Source organism: Dama dama, chromosome 19 (genome assembly GCF_033118175.1).
Source record: "Dama dama isolate Ldn47 chromosome 19, ASM3311817v1, whole genome shotgun sequence".
Lineage (NCBI taxonomy): Eukaryota > Metazoa > Chordata > Mammalia > Artiodactyla > Cervidae > Dama > Dama dama.
In genome coordinates, this window is record NC_083699.1 from 53,323,026 (window position 1) to 53,340,220 (window position 17,195).

The 17,195-nt window shown below is 40.6% G+C and overlaps 1 protein-coding gene across 1 annotated transcript in view; it reads left to right on the plus strand.

Annotated features, from left to right (window-relative positions):
- HGD (homogentisate 1,2-dioxygenase) overlaps positions 1-17,195 on the plus strand; it is a 41,893-nt gene that overhangs the window by 528 nt on the left and 24,170 nt on the right. The window contains exons 2-4 of the mRNA XM_061167944.1: positions 5,707-5,778; positions 6,537-6,625; positions 10,628-10,733. Coding sequence (XP_061023927.1) covers positions 5,707-5,778; positions 6,537-6,625; positions 10,628-10,733 — 267 coding nt within the window. The remainder of the gene's footprint in view (positions 1-5,706; positions 5,779-6,536; positions 6,626-10,627; positions 10,734-17,195) is intronic.

Below are 17,195 nucleotides of genomic sequence, written 5' to 3' on the forward strand. Positions count from 1 at the left end.
CCAAATAAATCTAGGATGGAGCCACTTTACCATTAAAGAATGTAAACTTCAGAGAGATTGAGTGTCTTGTTCAAGGTCACTGCTAAGCAAGAAAGGTGATGGAGACTGGATTAGAAATTAGGTGTGTTTGAATCCATGCCCAGGCTCCAAAGGGAGCCTTAGTGGCACCTGCTAAACTGAGGGCCTAAGGCCAGGGAAAGGGAGTGTGTCCCCAGTTTCTAAAACCACACCTAGTGTCCACCTCAAGCTTGCATCAGTGCCCAAGACAGTTAGGTGGAACTAAGTAGAACTACCCAGAATCTTGACTCAAGCCAAGTATGCCAGACGCCAGGCTTCTTTCCAGGGTATGAGCACTTTCTGAATGCCCTCCAATTGATGCTGATTTTGAAAATCAAACATCTCCCTAGTTGATAGGGGTCCTAAAACTACTCAACACTGAAATAAAATCATTTGCTTCTTCATGTCTGATTGAGAGAAAGACTGAGAAAGAGTTCTCACTCTTTCATTCAGCAAATATTATGTGTTAGTACATGATGCCACAAAATGACAAAGGAAAGGAACGGAATCTGGACTAGCTGAGACTAAGAGGAATTTCTTAAAGGAGGCTGTTCCTGAAAGATAAGTGAAAATGCTCAGTCACCTCTGTCCATGGGATTCTCCAGGCAAGAATACTGGCAAGGGTAGCCATTCCCTTTTCCAGAGAATTTTCCCAGCCCAGGGATCAAACCCCAGTCTCCCACACTGCAAGCAGGTTCTTTAGCATCTAAGTCACCAGGGAAGCCCTTCCTGAGCCCAGCCTTAGAGAGAGGTTGAAAGTGACTAACTTAGAAGGGGTGGGGGCTAGAAGCAACCACGAGTGCGTAGGCACAGCACACAGACAGCCCTGCGTGTTCTGAGATCCAAGCGTCAAACTGGAGCTGCTCCAGAGACAACCAAAGATGAGATACCAGGATGTGGTCAGTTGTATGTGTTTGGAACTTAGGGGGGAGGGGAGAGCTAGGAGACTAGATACGTGTATGTGTGTGTGTGTGTTAGTCACTCATTCGTGTCTAACTCTTTGCGACCCCATGGGCTGTAGCCCGTCAGCCTCTTCTGTCCATAGAATTTTCCAGGCAAGAATACTGGAATGGGTTTCCATTTCCTTCTCCAGGGGATCTTCCCAACCCAGAGATTGAACTCTTGTCTCCTGCGTTGCAGTCAAATTCTTTACCATCTGAGCTACCAGGGAAGCCCAGGAGACAAGACACAGGAGGTCATCATATCAATGACGGTAGTTGAAGCCTTAGAAGAGGGGGAGTATGTAAAAACTTTATTTCCTGATGAAAATCCTATAGGAAGTTCAGCAGGGTAAAGACATCCTTACCATTTATAAATAAATTATATACAAAATCCTATCCTGCTGAAATTTTTAAGAAACTTAATATGCATAGCACCAGCACACCAATGTAAATTGCATGCTGGTCTTTGTTCTCAATTTCAAAGGCATTCTTCCCAGCCTGCTTTCTAATCTCTGCAAGGAAAGGTTAGCTTTAGAGATCACAGATCCAAACACAGAAAGCCAGATTGCATCATTCTAATCAATACACATTTTAAGTTTAAAAAAAAAATTTCTGCTCTTATTTATTCCTTGTAATGGATATGCCAACCCAAAGCCTCAAATGAAATCACATTTACATAAAAGCAGCACAATTGGGGGAAGAAAAGTCAAAGGATATAGTAATAAAGTTTAATTTTAAATGAACCTCACTATGTTCTAAAGTTGTTTCACTTCTACAAGTCTTGATTTCCTCATTTCTATAAGAAGAGATGTTTAACAAGCAGACTTTAGGCCCCAGGACTAAATATTTTGATTTACTAGGTTTGGGTCTGTATTTTTGGGTCCAAACCTAGTAAAGCTTTGGGGGTGATTCTAATGATTAGTTGGAGATACATAATTATTGTATCACTTTCCTGTTTCTGTTGTAAGAAATTCCCACAAATTTAATGGCTTTAAATGACTAAATTTATTTTCTTTTAGTTCTGGAGGTCAGAAGTCTGAAATCCATTTCCATGGATTAAAGCCATGATTAAAGTCAAAGTGTTGGCTGGTTCCTTTTGATGACTCAAGGGAAGAATCCATTTCCCTGCATTTCCAGCTTCTAGAAATTTCTTGATTCATGGTCCCTTTCTTCACCTTCAAAGTGCATCACTCTGACTTCTGCTTCCATCATCATATCACCTTTTCCTCTTCTGTCGTCAAATCCTCCTCTACCACCCTCTTTTATGAATATATATGATTACATTTCAGTGAAGTGAAAAGTCGCTCAGTCGTGTCCAACTCTTTTCGACCCCATGGACTATACAATCCATGGAATTCTCCAGGCCAGAATACTGGAGTGGGTAGCCTTGCCTTTCTCCAGGGCATCTTCCAAACCCAGGGATCGAACCTAGGTCTCCCACATTGCAGGCGGATTCTTTACCAGCTGAGCTACAAGGGAAGCCCAAGAATACTGGAGTGGGTAGCCTATCCCTTATCCAGCAGGTCTTCCTGACCCAGGAATCAAATCAGGGTCTTCTGCATTGCAGGTGGATTCTTTACCAACTGAGCTATCAGGGAAGCCCTGATTACATTTAGGGCACACCCAAATAATCCAGGACATTTCCCCATCTCAAGATTCTTAATCACATTTGCCAAGTCTCTTTTGCTATATAAGGCAACACTCACAAATTCAAGGGTTTAAGACATAGATATGTTTGGGGAGCCACTCACTCTTCAGCCTAGTGCAGTTTAATCTACTTGCAATAATCGGCAAGTTCACCTAGCAATCTATATTCTGTGTTCCCAACAAGGTTAACTAAAAATACTGGACCCTTTACACAGGGGAAAAAGGTAGATATAGTTCCATCTCTGCCCTGACTTCTCTCGCTTTTCCTCATGCCCTGTAAAAGGAGGTGAGGTACACCATCTGCTCATCCCATCAGGGTGTTATCCAGAATCAGAGTCAGGCAAAAGCACCTCATAAAACTACTCTGACAAATAAATCATATCCTGGGGACCAAGTGAGAAATAGAAATCTGTACACTAGGGAACTGCCAAAGAACTGACGCTGCTGAAATTACATGGAGTTCAGTCATTTGTTCTTTAGAAAGGAAGGATGTATAGAATTCTCTTGGAAGGAAACAAAATCATATTTTTATGTTGGATAAAATTATTCAGAAATCCAGATTGAAGAAAGCATATAAATACACACACTTAATGTCAGATTTATTTATTTATTTTTTGAACAAGGTATATTTGTACAGTCACTGAATCAGCTGGGGTTGAAAGCTTGGATTTTCACAGCCGATATGAGCAGAGTTCAGATTCTGTCCTTGATCTCAAAGCCTTGGGAAAGCAGCTACAGAACACTGCTCCCTCCATTCTGATACATTCAGCAGTGAGGCACATGATATTTAAAGCTCTAACAAACTCATCTGTAATTTTTCTCTTAGGAAAACCAACTGGTCTGAGAATGACTCAACAGTTTCCACCCTCCTCTTCAGCCAATGCACAGCAGCTAAGAGTGAGAAACCGATTCAGAACTAACACCTCTCTCCGAGCTGGGTGGCTCCCTTCCAAACCACCAGCTGTTCTTTCTACTTTCTTTTCTATTTTTTAAACCAGTCTGAAGCAAATGCTTTAAAACTACACATAGTAAGTCTCTTTTCCTCTGTTTCCAATGTACAAATAACCCTGGACTCTGCTCTGAGGCCAGGAGTTGCAAAGAATGAAGCAAGTTAATGAGTAAACCTACCCACTCCTTCCAGAAACCTCAGCTGTCTTACTCAGCACTCAGTCCTGCCTGCCCCCCTTTGCAGAAACAATGCAGCAGTGGGACGAAGTGAAGGCACTGTGATACCCTGTGGCTTCAGTCAAGATTGGTCTAAAATTCCATTCCACAGAGCTGAAGATAATCTGGGGTCATTACCATTTCTCAGCAGCTCAGATTCAATCCTCTTGATGGTGAGCACGAGGTTCATTTAGAGAGAAGAAAATTGTATTCAGTGGAGAGTCGTAATGTTGGATGGTCTCTGCCATTTCCCCCAAAGAAATCATTCCAAACTGCATGCCACTGCTGTTAACCAATCTGTGTGTAATATAACTCGCTGTTTTTAGTGCTGATAGATTTTCAAATACAAAAAAATACTGTGTCTGAAGGCAAAAAAGGAATACTTTCACTTCCATTGCTTTCTAGGTTCTAACATTTCACATTTGATATTCCTTCCAAGTAGGGGCAGCTGTTGCGCTGCTCGGTGCTCACACATGCAGGTGTATCCCATCCAGCTCATCCTTCTGCACGCTGCTGAGAACTCTGGAGGGCTTATCCTCCACCCACTTACATCCTTCTTATATCTTTTAGACACTGTGCTCAGATGGTGGTATTTCACTCACTGAGTGAGGCTGCACTTTCATTTTCATGGGCTTAAACTAAGTACATTTAAGAAACAACTATGGGAAGAAAACAGCCGTTTTTGATGTTTAAGTTAGAGAAAAGGGTGTGGGGGGTTGGTCCTAACCCTACTTGGGCTTCCCAGGTGGCCCTACTGGTAAAGACCCTGCCTGCAAATGCAGGATACGCTAGAGATGTGGGTTCATTCCCGGGGTCGAGAAGATCCCCTGGAGGAGGGCATGGCTACCTATTCCAGTATCCTTGCCTGGAGAATTCCATGGACAGGGGAGCCTGGCAGGCTGCCGTCCATGGGGTCACACACACACACAACCCTACTTAGAGCAGGATACATACTCTTGCGTTGGCATAGGCTTCAAAGGAAAACTAAAACAATAGGTATCTATTGAGTACCTTCTATAAACAAGGCACAAGGCATATATAGAGGTAAACAAGATGCCATAGTTCCAGCCTTTATGGAGCTTATAAACTAGCAGAAAAGCCAGAGAGTGAACAAGAACTCACAGGTGTGTTAAGTGTTGTCAGAATCAGTTTCAGGGTACCTACACACTTTGTTGAGAAACTCTCTTTTCCTCTCTCTGAACGTAAAGTAAACAGATGGCAATCAGGATACACTCCTTTGTGCCACTGAGGACAGATTCTGGTCAGACCCTTCTCCTGAAGGCCACCAATATCTTCAAATTTTGTTTTCCTGTATCCACATAGATGCAAACATATATACAAGTGCTCCATATGTGAGCCAGATGATATAGGCTTTTGCCTGCAGCCAGGTTGATTGGACGGCTTTTTCTCAAGGGTTTTGCTGTCAGATTGGATCCACACGTCTCCTTGTAGTTGCTTGTTTCAGTGTCTGGAGTGGGAGTGGATCGCCAATCTCAGGGAGGTTTCTGTCTAGGCAAGCAAGATCTTACTAACCTGGAGTTGAGCCTGAGCCATCTCCCCTCTCAGGAACTCCCTGATGGACCCAGAATTAAAGAACCTGTTCTTGGAGTGGGACAATTAAGAACAAGCCCATAAATCAATTAAGTACAGCTAGGGGTGGTGAGTCTGTGCAATATCCAGCACTCTTCTCCCAATCAATTGTGGGTTTTTGAAATTCACGCAGGGAAATTATCTTTCCTAAATGGGTCACATGCCAAGACATAGCAAAGATATGATGTATAGAACATGATACATAAACACATGTCCATATAGAAATTTCTTACCTTCGTAGACTGTCAAATAGCAGAATACTCTTTAAGTCCCATTAATGCTGACCTTTGTGTCTTGTCACATGCAGTACATTTCTGGATTCGGGAATGAGTGTGCCTCAGAGGACCCTCGCTGCCCAGGTGCCCTGCCAGAAGGACAGGTATGACTAAATAAAATATTAATTAGAGAATGTATGACCAGCCTTCAGGTCAAGTGCCCCTTCCCACCATGGCTATTGTATTAGCCTGTGAACTGTCTAAAAGTTTTACTGATTGTTAAGACAGTTGGGATACTGAACAGCAATAATGCAAAAGTTAAAGTTGGATGATGGTTACCTATGGCAAAACACTTACCCCAAAATAAGTAAGACTAACTGTAGGGCTTTCAGGAGGATCCTCAGGTTCAGAGTTAGGGGACTTTCTTATACTTCTTTGAACAGCATAAGGTATGACAGTGAGGAGAAAATAATCAGCCCTTGTTTTAAAATGTGTACACAAAGATGTTCACACTAGTAAGACTATGGCAAACAAAAATCTTTCAAAAAAATTTGCAGACTATTTCATGGCATAAAAAATGCTCACAACATACTGTTTCCTCTTTTTTAATGTGTTAATTATTAATAAGACTACACATATCATAAGGTCCCCATTTTGGAGGGTAAGAATAGAAAGAAATATACTCATATGTCAGCATTGGTATATTTCTGAAGGGTGAGATAGGTTATAATTTATAAATTTTATACAATAAGTTACCTAAAACATTATTACAAGAAGGATATATAGGTTGGAGATGGTCATGTGCAGTAGGTGACCCAGAGCATCCCCATCCAAGCCAGAATTCCCCCCACTGAGTTGTTTCATGGGAAGGTGGGATACCTTTCTGATGGAGTGATGTCATTTATTGCCTCCTTTGTTTTAGAATAATCCTCAAGTTTGCCCCTACAATCTGTATGCTGAGCAGCTCTCAGGATCAGCTTTCACTTGTCCACGGAGCACCAATAAAAGAAGGTATGGAAGCTATAACTAGTATTTAATTCTGCCTCCTATACCTGGGCCACAACCTCCCAGGGCTGCCCAAAATCCTGCTTCTTATAGGCTGTGCCTTGGGTCATAGTCAGGGAAGGATGAATCTCATCTCCAGCTAGAATCAAGTGACTGTTGGAAGTGGAGAGAAGTGGAGAGAACAGCTGCATAGAGCCTAGAAAACAGACATGTCTAGTTACATTTACAAACTATTGCTTGTACTCAGAAAAAAATGTTCCTCATAGTCTGGGGGAAGCCCTGGGAATTATCCAGTTTTACTTGTTTTTTTTTTTTTTAATACTGATTAACTCAAAGTTACAGGATATTCAGTGCAATATCTTCCTCAGCTGACTAGAAGTATTATGTTCTTTGGATGAAAATATTGGATAATCCAAGCATGGGTTAGATGAAAGGTCATGTATTATGGCCCCTTGTGGTTAGAATTAATAAGGTTTTTTCTCCTTGGAATTTACCTTTGCTGGAAACCAGCACATTCATTAGCACAATGTGTCATGTTCCATGTCCTACAAGCCAGGTCAATGAACACACTCCCTTGGTTAACTCCTATGGTGCAGATAAGACGCAGTAGATGTTGTGATTTGAGGAGGCAGTTAAGTGTTGTGACTTAAACAAGCAGTGTCCAATTGCAAGAATTTCAGACCAGATGAAGGTTTCCGCAAAGAGAGGTGCTACTTATATTGGAGGTTGGGGGCGGAGGGTAGGCAGTCTTGTATTGCCTAGTGGAAGATGATTAGGTTTATTGCCAAAGAGTCTTCCTGAGAAGTAAATGAGACAGTGAGTACAAAAGCATCATGGACCACACAAATGATAGGTTGTTCCCCTTACTGATTAATCATGCCCACACTGCAGTCAGGCCTCCTGAATTTAAATCCTGGCTCCTTCTCTTTCCAGCTGTGTGACCTCAGGCATGTCATCTACCCTCTTAGAGCCTTCTGGTTTTTCATTTGTTAAAAAGATAATAATAGTACTTATTTCATAGTCTTGAAGAGGATTAAAGGAAAGAATGTATGCAAAGTCCTTAGCACATTGCCAGGTATATGGTGAGTGCTCAATTAACACTAATTACCATAATCATCATTATTGCCACAATAGCAGAGTGTCCCCCTTTAATACATGGTATCCCTAAGAGGCTGTCAGAAAATTGAGTGGCAGGTGCTGTTATCACATCAATATCAATATTGCTTCTCTCTCACTAGATTTGCATGTGAAGAGGGGAAGAGATAATTTCCCATACTTGTCAAATCAGGATTAATTCTGTCACTATTTAATCATCTCTCTCTGCAAGCCCAGATAGCCAAGGTAAGGTAAGCATACAGACAGTTCTTGTCCATTCTAATTTATGATGGCCTGGCCTCCACGGCTATGTTCTTGACTTTATGACCCATTCACTAACGGGACACTTGGACTCTGAATTCTGCTGCCTGCCCCCATTATTCAGCAATATCTTTAGCCAGCGGGAGTAGAGCTCTGTTCCAAGAGGCTGAAAAGGAGCTGTTGGCATTTCATTAAGATGCTGGCACCGTTCCCTGAAGCAGAATTAAATCTCTGTCCAGGGCAATGTAGTGCTGCCTGGGGAGTTTTACAAACTCGACTGAAAAACAAAGGACCCTAGGCATGGTTCACCCATCTGTCTAGAACTCTTCAAAGGTATCCACAAGAGTTTTCTGAAAATGCTCAAAATCCCCAGGGGGAAGATGGAGCCAACCCCATCCATAAGTGAGAAAGCCTGGTATTCCTACCTTTAGTCACTACTCATTTAAACTGCAGAGTTCAGGACCCCTCACCCACACCCAAAAACTATCAGAGAGTATATCTATCAGGGGTTGGTTTTTATGATTACTTAGCTGATCCTTTCGGGCCTGAGAAGGTAAAAGCCAGGACAGAGAATGTGGAAAATCTGGACCATCATAACCACCTAGATGATAGGGGTAGACAGATAAACAATTCAACGCACACCTAATAAGTGAGCACCTACACTACTAGGCATTCTTGGTACATAAACTGAATCCTGACAACAATCCTAGGAGATAAGGATGAGGAACATAGACTCAAAAAACTTGCCCAGGATCTCACAGTTGGTTCTAAGATACACATACATGTTCTCAATTTTGTATACTACTAGATGCTAGTGAGGCATAGTTATTAATAATTCATGGTCTGTGGTCCAATGCCTGAAATCACTTCACCTAGAGCTAGAGGCAACACAAGAAAACCGAACAAATCTAGCTTGATCTCCCGAATGACTCAGTTTGAGGCCAGGTCAGCTCCACCTCCTGAAGTAGGAGTCCTGGGGCTTAAAAGGCCAGAACCTGTTGGAGCAGGTCTAACCTTCCATCGCCCCAGGTGGTAGTCCTCTTCCTGCTGCACTCTCTCAGGGTAACAGCCTCTGAGAGGACTTGGGTCCCTCTTAGTGAGTTTCAGTGTCCTTCTCAACTTCTGGATGGGCCTCCTCCTGGCGTCCTTCAGGGTTCCTTCATTAAGATCATCTCTTACTGAAACAAAGCTCTGTGTGTGTTGGTCGCTCAGTCATATCCAACTCTTTGTGACCCCCTGGGTCACAGTCTCCTCTGCTCACAGTCGGCTCGCCAGTCTCCTCTGTCCATGGAATGAATTCTCTAGGCAAGAATACTGGAGGGAGTTGCCATTCCGTTCTCTAGGAGATCTTCCGGACCCAGGGATCAAACCCGGTCTCCCAATTATAGATGGATTCCTTACTCTCTGAGTCACCAGAGAAGCTTGAAACAAAGCTATAAACGTGCTATAGGAAAATATGGATAGTTTTATAATTTTAGAGTACAGTTGTGTTAATTTCTAAATCTCTTACAAATTAACATAAAAAAGACAACCCAATAGAAAAATGGTAAAGAACTTGGGCAAGTAATTCACAGAAAAATTACAAGGGGCCCATAAACATATAGATTCTCAACCTTACTCATAAATAAAGGTAATTCAAAATAAAAATGAGATAGCATTTTTCACCTAAGGTCAAAATTATTCATAATACTGCATATTTGTAAAGATGTGGGTAATCAGCCACTTTCATACATTATTGTTGTGAGACTAAAGTGGTACAGTAATTGGGCAATTTTGCTTATTATGCATTGGAAACATCTGAAAGAATAAACAAGAAAATTGTTAAACAGTTCTAATGCCTCTGAGAATTGGCGTTGGAGAAATTAGAGGAGAAAGTCTTTTACCTTTTGTGACTTTTTAAATTGCTTGAATTATTTTTAGCACTGGCATGAATTAATTTTAAAATTTTAAATAAGAAAATTGATTAATATTTCAAAACTGACAAAGAAACCACCTGTATTGTCTCAAACTGTGTGGGCTTCATTTTCCTCACTTACTAGAGCCAGAGCAAAGATTAGGATCCAATGACATATATAAGCTAATGTTTTCCTGTGGGTATGCCTGTACAGATATCCCTCAAGGCACTTCCCCTTCCTTTATAGTTGTCATTGGGAAAGACAATTCTTTCTTTGCCAGCATGGAAACAACCGAGGGCTAGAGCCTCCAACTCTTCATTTGATGGGTAGAGTTGAAAGGTGAGAAGAGGCAGGGCTATGGGCAACAGTGGCTATTAAGAAGTGATGCTGTTGTATACTATCTATGGTGAAACAGATCACCAGCCCAGGTGGGATGCACGAGACAAGTGCTCCGGCCTGGTGCACTGGGAAGACCCAGAGGAATCGGGTGGAGAGGGAGGTGGGAGGGGGGATCGGGATTGGGAATACATGTAAATCCATGGCTGATTCATATCAATGTATGACAAAACCCACTGGAAAAAAAAAAATAATAATAATAATAATAATAAAAGAAGTGATGCTGTGTCATTGCATCTCACATTAAAGCCCACGGATCACTGTGGACCTGAGTGTCTTCCTGATGGTACTTCCTGAGACGGTCTGGGCATCACCCATAACATCACCTTAAGTCTTGTGTGTCCTTGTTTCCTCCCCACAGCTGGCTGTATAGGATCCTACCTTCAGTTTCTCACAAGCCTTTTGAATTCATTGACCAAGGCCACATCACTCACAACTGGGATGAAGTTGATCCTGATCCTAACCAGGTAACCTGGTCCTATGAGTTGGAGAACAGCATGTATCCAAAGCCTTAAATATAAACATTTAAGTCTAACCTGGGTCTTTGAGAAATCAGACAGATTTTTAAAATAAGTGCTACAGTGTATCTGTTCCTTTGCCCAAACTTGGGTAGGAATTTTGGAAGTGATTGTGCCTATGCACATGTATGTGTATAAGCTTTCGTTTTTCTAGCTTCAGGAGTGCCCAGGTGAATGAATGGAAATTATATAGGTTGGTGAAAATACATCTACACATCTGTAGGCTGGTTGATTTTCACCTAAATTCACCACAGAATACTGAAAACACATTCAACACTTGATCTATCTGAAAAGAGGCCTCTATTATAGAGATGAGAGGCTTGTTGTCTGACCTGGATTCTGTAAATCTGTTGTCACCTGCAAACTTCCATTCCTTGCCTGAGAGCTTCCTTCTTTTGGTCTAGTGACAAATGGGCTTTCCCTCTGCATATCATTTACGTACTGTGCTGTGAGTAATGAGAGACACCCAGTGCTATAGTAGACTGAGCTCTTTTTTTACCTTCTGAGCACCCGAGTGCATTCTCTTTGTCCCTGAGTTTAGGTACATGTCACCGATAACAAAAGGATAATGCAGAAAGGAAAACAGACCTAGGTTTGCCTCCCTGGCCTTCTACTTAACCTGCTGTCTTTGAGCAGTCAAGTCACTGTTCATTCTCTGAGAATCTGCTTGATTCCTCAACAGGTTATATCTCAAATTCTCCAATTTCTCCTTTAGAGTTACAATGGTCATACTCATTTGTTTTAGATTAATAAATAGACCCAATGGCTTAATAACAGGACTCCATTATATTAGAAAAAAACAAAAACAAAGGATGGATACCTATACTTCTAAAGGATTCATAGTCAGGATAGAAATTAAGCATTTATTGGATATTTGTTTTGGAAAGTTGAGAAACTAATTGAAGCACAGTAAGTTTTCTAATTCTTTTCTTGTTCAGCAAAGAGAATCCCCAATTAAATTTCTGATAGTTCTCTCAAGCGGAGCCAAATTTCATATTATACAAAGGAACAACGTGGCTGTTAAATCAGCAAGGAAAACAAGTTAAAACCAAATCATCTCTGAAAAATCCCTTAACTCCCCATTAAGTATAAGATACGTGGTTTTGTGTGTGCTACTCTGTATGGTAATTCTTATGTACATTAAATTTGAGAACCATTGAGCTAAATTTGAAAACCATTGAGCATTAATTAAAAGAAGGATTACAGGCAAAATCCGTAGGCAGATATTTGGGAATTAAATAGTGGGACCCTTAAGATAACTATCAGCCATGGTACATGGGGTGAAGAGGGGAGTTCCACTGTGCCTGCTGTGAATGTCATTCACACAGTTATCTAAGACACGATAATCTATGTACATCATCTTAGATGTGGCTGTGTGGGCAACAGTGGGGTCAAACATGTCAGTTTTTGTGGGTTGGAGGGTGAAGCCTTAAACCTAATCTTTAAGGAAAATGTGTGTGATGTGTAATATGCTCAGTAATATCCTTTTATTGTATCGTATTTTTATCTCTATGACTACTATGATACATTTTATTTAATATGAGTGCAACCCTTCATAATGATTATTTGGGGTACAAGTGGCTTTTCTATGGAAGCTAACCTCATTCTGATAGAATTTTTCTGATTTTGTCTTATTATAAGAGTAATATATATTTTTAAAAACTTAAATGATATAGAAATTAGCAAAGTAGAAAATGGAAGTCTCCCACCATAGGTGAGAGTCAAGTACATCAGTTGTGCATGTTAATTCATTATTTCATAAGTAGTTGGCACACACACATTCTGAGAGAGAAATCTGAGGAAACTGCATTTTTAAAAATTTAATTGAAGTACAGTTGATTTATAATGTATTAGTTTCTATTGTACAACCAAGTGATTTATTTATAGATATAGACTTTTTCATATTCATTTCCATTATGTTTTATTATAGGATATTGAGTATGGTTCCCTGTACTATACAGTAGGACCTTGCTGTTTATCTATTTTATACGTAGTGGTATGTATCTGCTAATAAGGAAACTGCATTTAAAAGCCTGAGTTAATCCAGAGGCATCCAAATAGATGCATTGAGAGTTTCTGCTTGTTTCTAGGACATCCTCAGTACACACTTGTTTCTTCCTCTCCTTCCTCATTTCCTTGCTTTGCATTTCTCCTCAAACTTGTTACCTCCCTCCTGTTCTTAATTCCTTCAAACACTTTCTCCATATTGCATTTCTCCAAATGCATTTCTTCTTCAATATTTCTCCTGCTCATTTTTGACTCTGTGCTCACACAAATGGGGACAGATGTGCCCCAGAACTCAATCGTACTTCAGGTTGGACACCAGTCCCATCAACGTGATGGTTTATCCTCCTCTGACTCTGTAATCTACACCTGCCACCCTGCTTCCCCTGTCCTGATACACACCCTAGCTGTTCTTGAAAAATTTATCCTTTTGTCTTTTTGTTTACACCTTCTTGACAAGTTAATATCTCTTTCCAATTTTATGCTTCATTAATTAACCACACTAATTAATTAACCACCCCCCCACCCCCCACAACCTCTTTCAAATATGTACTCCAGACTCTCACTGAGAAAGTCTGAGAAAATTATTTTTAGGTATCCATCTGACAGTCTTCTCAGCTGAAACCTGTACAGTAGGTATGTCTTCACCCATCACAGACCCAACCCAATGCTTCATCAGCGTCACCAACTCCCTGTATTAGTCATCTCTGAGTATTTGAAGACATGACAGTTACTTAATGTTTCCTCCAAGGGAGTATTTTGGGATATGCTATCATCACCATCATATGTGATTCCCTCCCAGGAAGATTGGAAATGATGTCCTCCAAGCCTTCATTTTCTTTTAGTGTATATTTAATTAATCACCTAAGAATTAATGCAAACTTTGACTATATTTAGATTCAGCTGTGGACATAAGTCCAAACCATTAATATCTCACATAAGAAATATACCCAATTTTGTGCATTGTGCACCTTCCTCTAACTTCTGGAATTCCAGCATTTAACAAACAAATATACATGCAATTTAACTGTAAGTTTACAGATTTCAATTAGCATTCCTGAATCAGTGTTCCTCTTTACCAGTCAGAGTCCTTTAAAGTTTATCTATGTTATTACTATAGCCCTAGTCCTAATGTCTTGACTGTTGGAAAATCAGTCTATTGACCCAGTTAAGCCTCAGCTGAGGAAATTACTTATTAGATCTCAACCAGTATTATTTGGACCAAGTGAGAAATACTTCAAAGCTAGTAAAAGATCACATCATAAAACTCCCTCTGCCTCCAGGACACACAAATTATCATAACTGTTTCAAAACAATACATCCTTACAGAGTGTTTGATGTCTAATTTGTCATTCTTCAGGTTTCACTATTCTAAAAATCCCCTCCCACCAAAAATGTCTTGGATTTCCTGCCTCTTTAAGCTTTTGCCCGTCATTCCTATTCATAGTGACTCCTTAAGAAAGTAATCTAAGCCCACTTTATCACCTCTATTCACTCCTAACCTTTTGCGATACAACCTGCCCAGATCACTCTATTGAAAGTACTAATATGTGTATTTTCTTTAAACAACAATAATAGCCCCTTATTATTAAGTCATGTTCTATTTAAAACTTACATAGAATGGCAGTGACTAATAATCATACCAATGCAGAGTTAACTACTTCCAATGTTTTGGTTTCTTTCTTTCCAGTCTTCTTCTTTGCACGTGTATGTAAATAAATAGGATCTGGAGTCTCATGCAGCCAGAGACCAAAAGTAATCAAAAATAATCCTAATCTTCATTTGCTTCTCCTGAAAACACTAAAGAGTGTCCAGTATATGACCCACAGCAACACTTTTTAAAATCCTCTTTCCCCAGTTTTCCCTGGACTCCAACCCTCTCATACCACTTTTCCGAGCTCTTATCTTTCCCAAGCAACTCAGGCCTGGACCACAAGTACCTGGCTTGCCTCTGCCTCTCCCTACCTTGCGCCACTAGAAAATGTCAGAGAGTAGGTCCACATCCACTTCTCACAGCACATTCACACGCACACATGCACAAACATTGATTTACATGGTGAGAATGAAGTTCAAGGATTAAGGGAGTGGGAATGAGAGAAGCAGAATTTTCTGTAGGGAGCAGGTAAGGGACAGAAAAGAGGCTATGAAAACTCTTAAATTAATGATGATTTTAAAAAAGTATATGATGTTGTCTTTCTCTGTCTAACTTCACTTAGTAGAGATTATTATACTACTTACATGTGTAATCTAAACTGTAATACAAATGAACTTATTTACCAAACAGAAAACAGGGAATTCTCTGGTGGTCCAGTGGTTAGGACTCCATGCTTTCACTGCCAAGGTTCAGGTTTTGATCCCTGGTCGAGGAACTAAGATCCTGGAAAACATGCATCACAGCCAAAAAACTGACTCACAGACTTAGAAAACAAGCGGGATGGGGAATAAATTAGGAATTTGAGATTAACAGATACAAATTACTATGTATAAAGTATATAAATAATAAGGTCAATCTGTATAGCACAGAAGGGCTTCCCTGGTGGCTCAGTGGTAAAGAATCTGCCTGCAGTGCAAGGGACACAGGTTCAATCTCTGGTTTGGGAAGATCCCCTGGAGGAGGGTATGGCAACCCACTCCAGTATTCTTGCCTGGAGAATCCCACGGACAGAGGAGCCTGGCGGGCTACAGTCCATAGGGTCATATAGTCAGACAGGACTTAGTGACTTAGCACGCACACACAGTCATGCTCTAATACAATTTTACGTTCTGTTTTTTTTTAATGGAAACATCATATTTTATGCTTTGTCCCATGTCTTTTCAAACTCTTTGAGTATAGATAGTTTTTCATGTGGCATAATTACCCAGTACATGTTTATGAGATAACTCCTTTATTTTCAGATAATTAGATTGTTTCTATTTTTATTATTATAAATCATCCATGGCTAAACACAACCCTTTTCTCCTCAATATCCCCAAACCTGGAATAGTTGACTTGCTTCTTTTCTTCCTGGATCTCTGTCCTTTCCTGTGTTCTATGACATCATGTAAACCTGCAAAATAGGCCATCTCCAACGTCCTGAAATACTTTCTTGTCTCTGCCTTGTCTCCATCACCCTCTCGGGAGAGAGAGAAGTACTTACTCTCCTGCTGCTCCTCTCCTCTTCCTTCTTGTCTTGCTTATCTTCTTTTCTTCTCTTTCTTATCCTCCACATCGGCTTCTCCCCTCTTTATTCGTTTGCAAGGGACTGACAACATCATAACTGTAAAGGCGTAACTGCCTTTACAAAGTACCACAGACTGGGTGGCATAACCAATAAATCTTTGTTTTCTCACAGCTGTAGAGGCAAGATGTCTGAGATCAAGGTGTCAGCAGCTGGGTTTCTTCTGAGGCCTCTCAACTGACTTGTAGTTGTCTACCTTCTCCCTGTGTGTCTTCATGTCATCTTCCTTCTGAATGTCTCTGTGTTTGAACTTTCTCTTTTTATAAGGACACAGTAGGTTGGTAAGGGGCCACCCCAACAACCTCATTTTAACTTAATCACTTCCATAAAGACCCTATCTCCCAATGTGGTTATATTCTAAGGTAGTAGGGATTTGGACTCACACATAGGAATTTTGAGGAGAAAACAGTTCAACTCAGTTCGCCCTCTGCTTCCTCCATTTTCTTTCCAATTATCAATTAGTGATTCCCACTTTATTGGACTCTCTTTGCTTTAGAAGCAAATGGTTAATTGCTGTTGATAAGAAATATCCAGCTTTGGTGAACTAAGAAGAGGAATTCCTTGAGCAGCAGAGGGTTTTTCTAGCCCACTTCATTTCCTACCTATCCCCCAAATTCCCCACATATTTACATCTCTGCAGGCAGAAATCTAACTTCACACAACATAATTCCAGCCCAAAACTTGGTGTAACTTGTAGGCCATATTTCAGGAAGTCAGTCCAAACAGTCAGATTTGGAAGCTATTCTACCTTCACTATGGAACCTCATTTACACTCTATCATCTTCTTCATCTTCCTCTCACTATCTTCCACATCTCCCATATTTTACATTTTAAAATCTAACAAACATCATTCATTTCCATGACATTAACTGTTACCTCTCTACAACATGTTTTACAAATCTCTCCCCCAACTCCAAACCCCATATGGGACATTGCCGTGAGTATGTCCCACCTCAACAGGATCCACACTGAAGACATCGTAGTCCCAGCCAGACTTTTCTTTCTCTTAGGCTTTATAGATCTGTTAATGACACAACCACTCTTTCACACTCAACCTGCTTTTACCCCACCACCACCCACTGCCCAGCCAGTCCCTGGAGTCATCATGAAAATTTCTCTCTCCCTTTACATTGAATTATGTGCCATGTTTATAAGATGATGATTTCCACCTACATAAAAGTTACCAAGG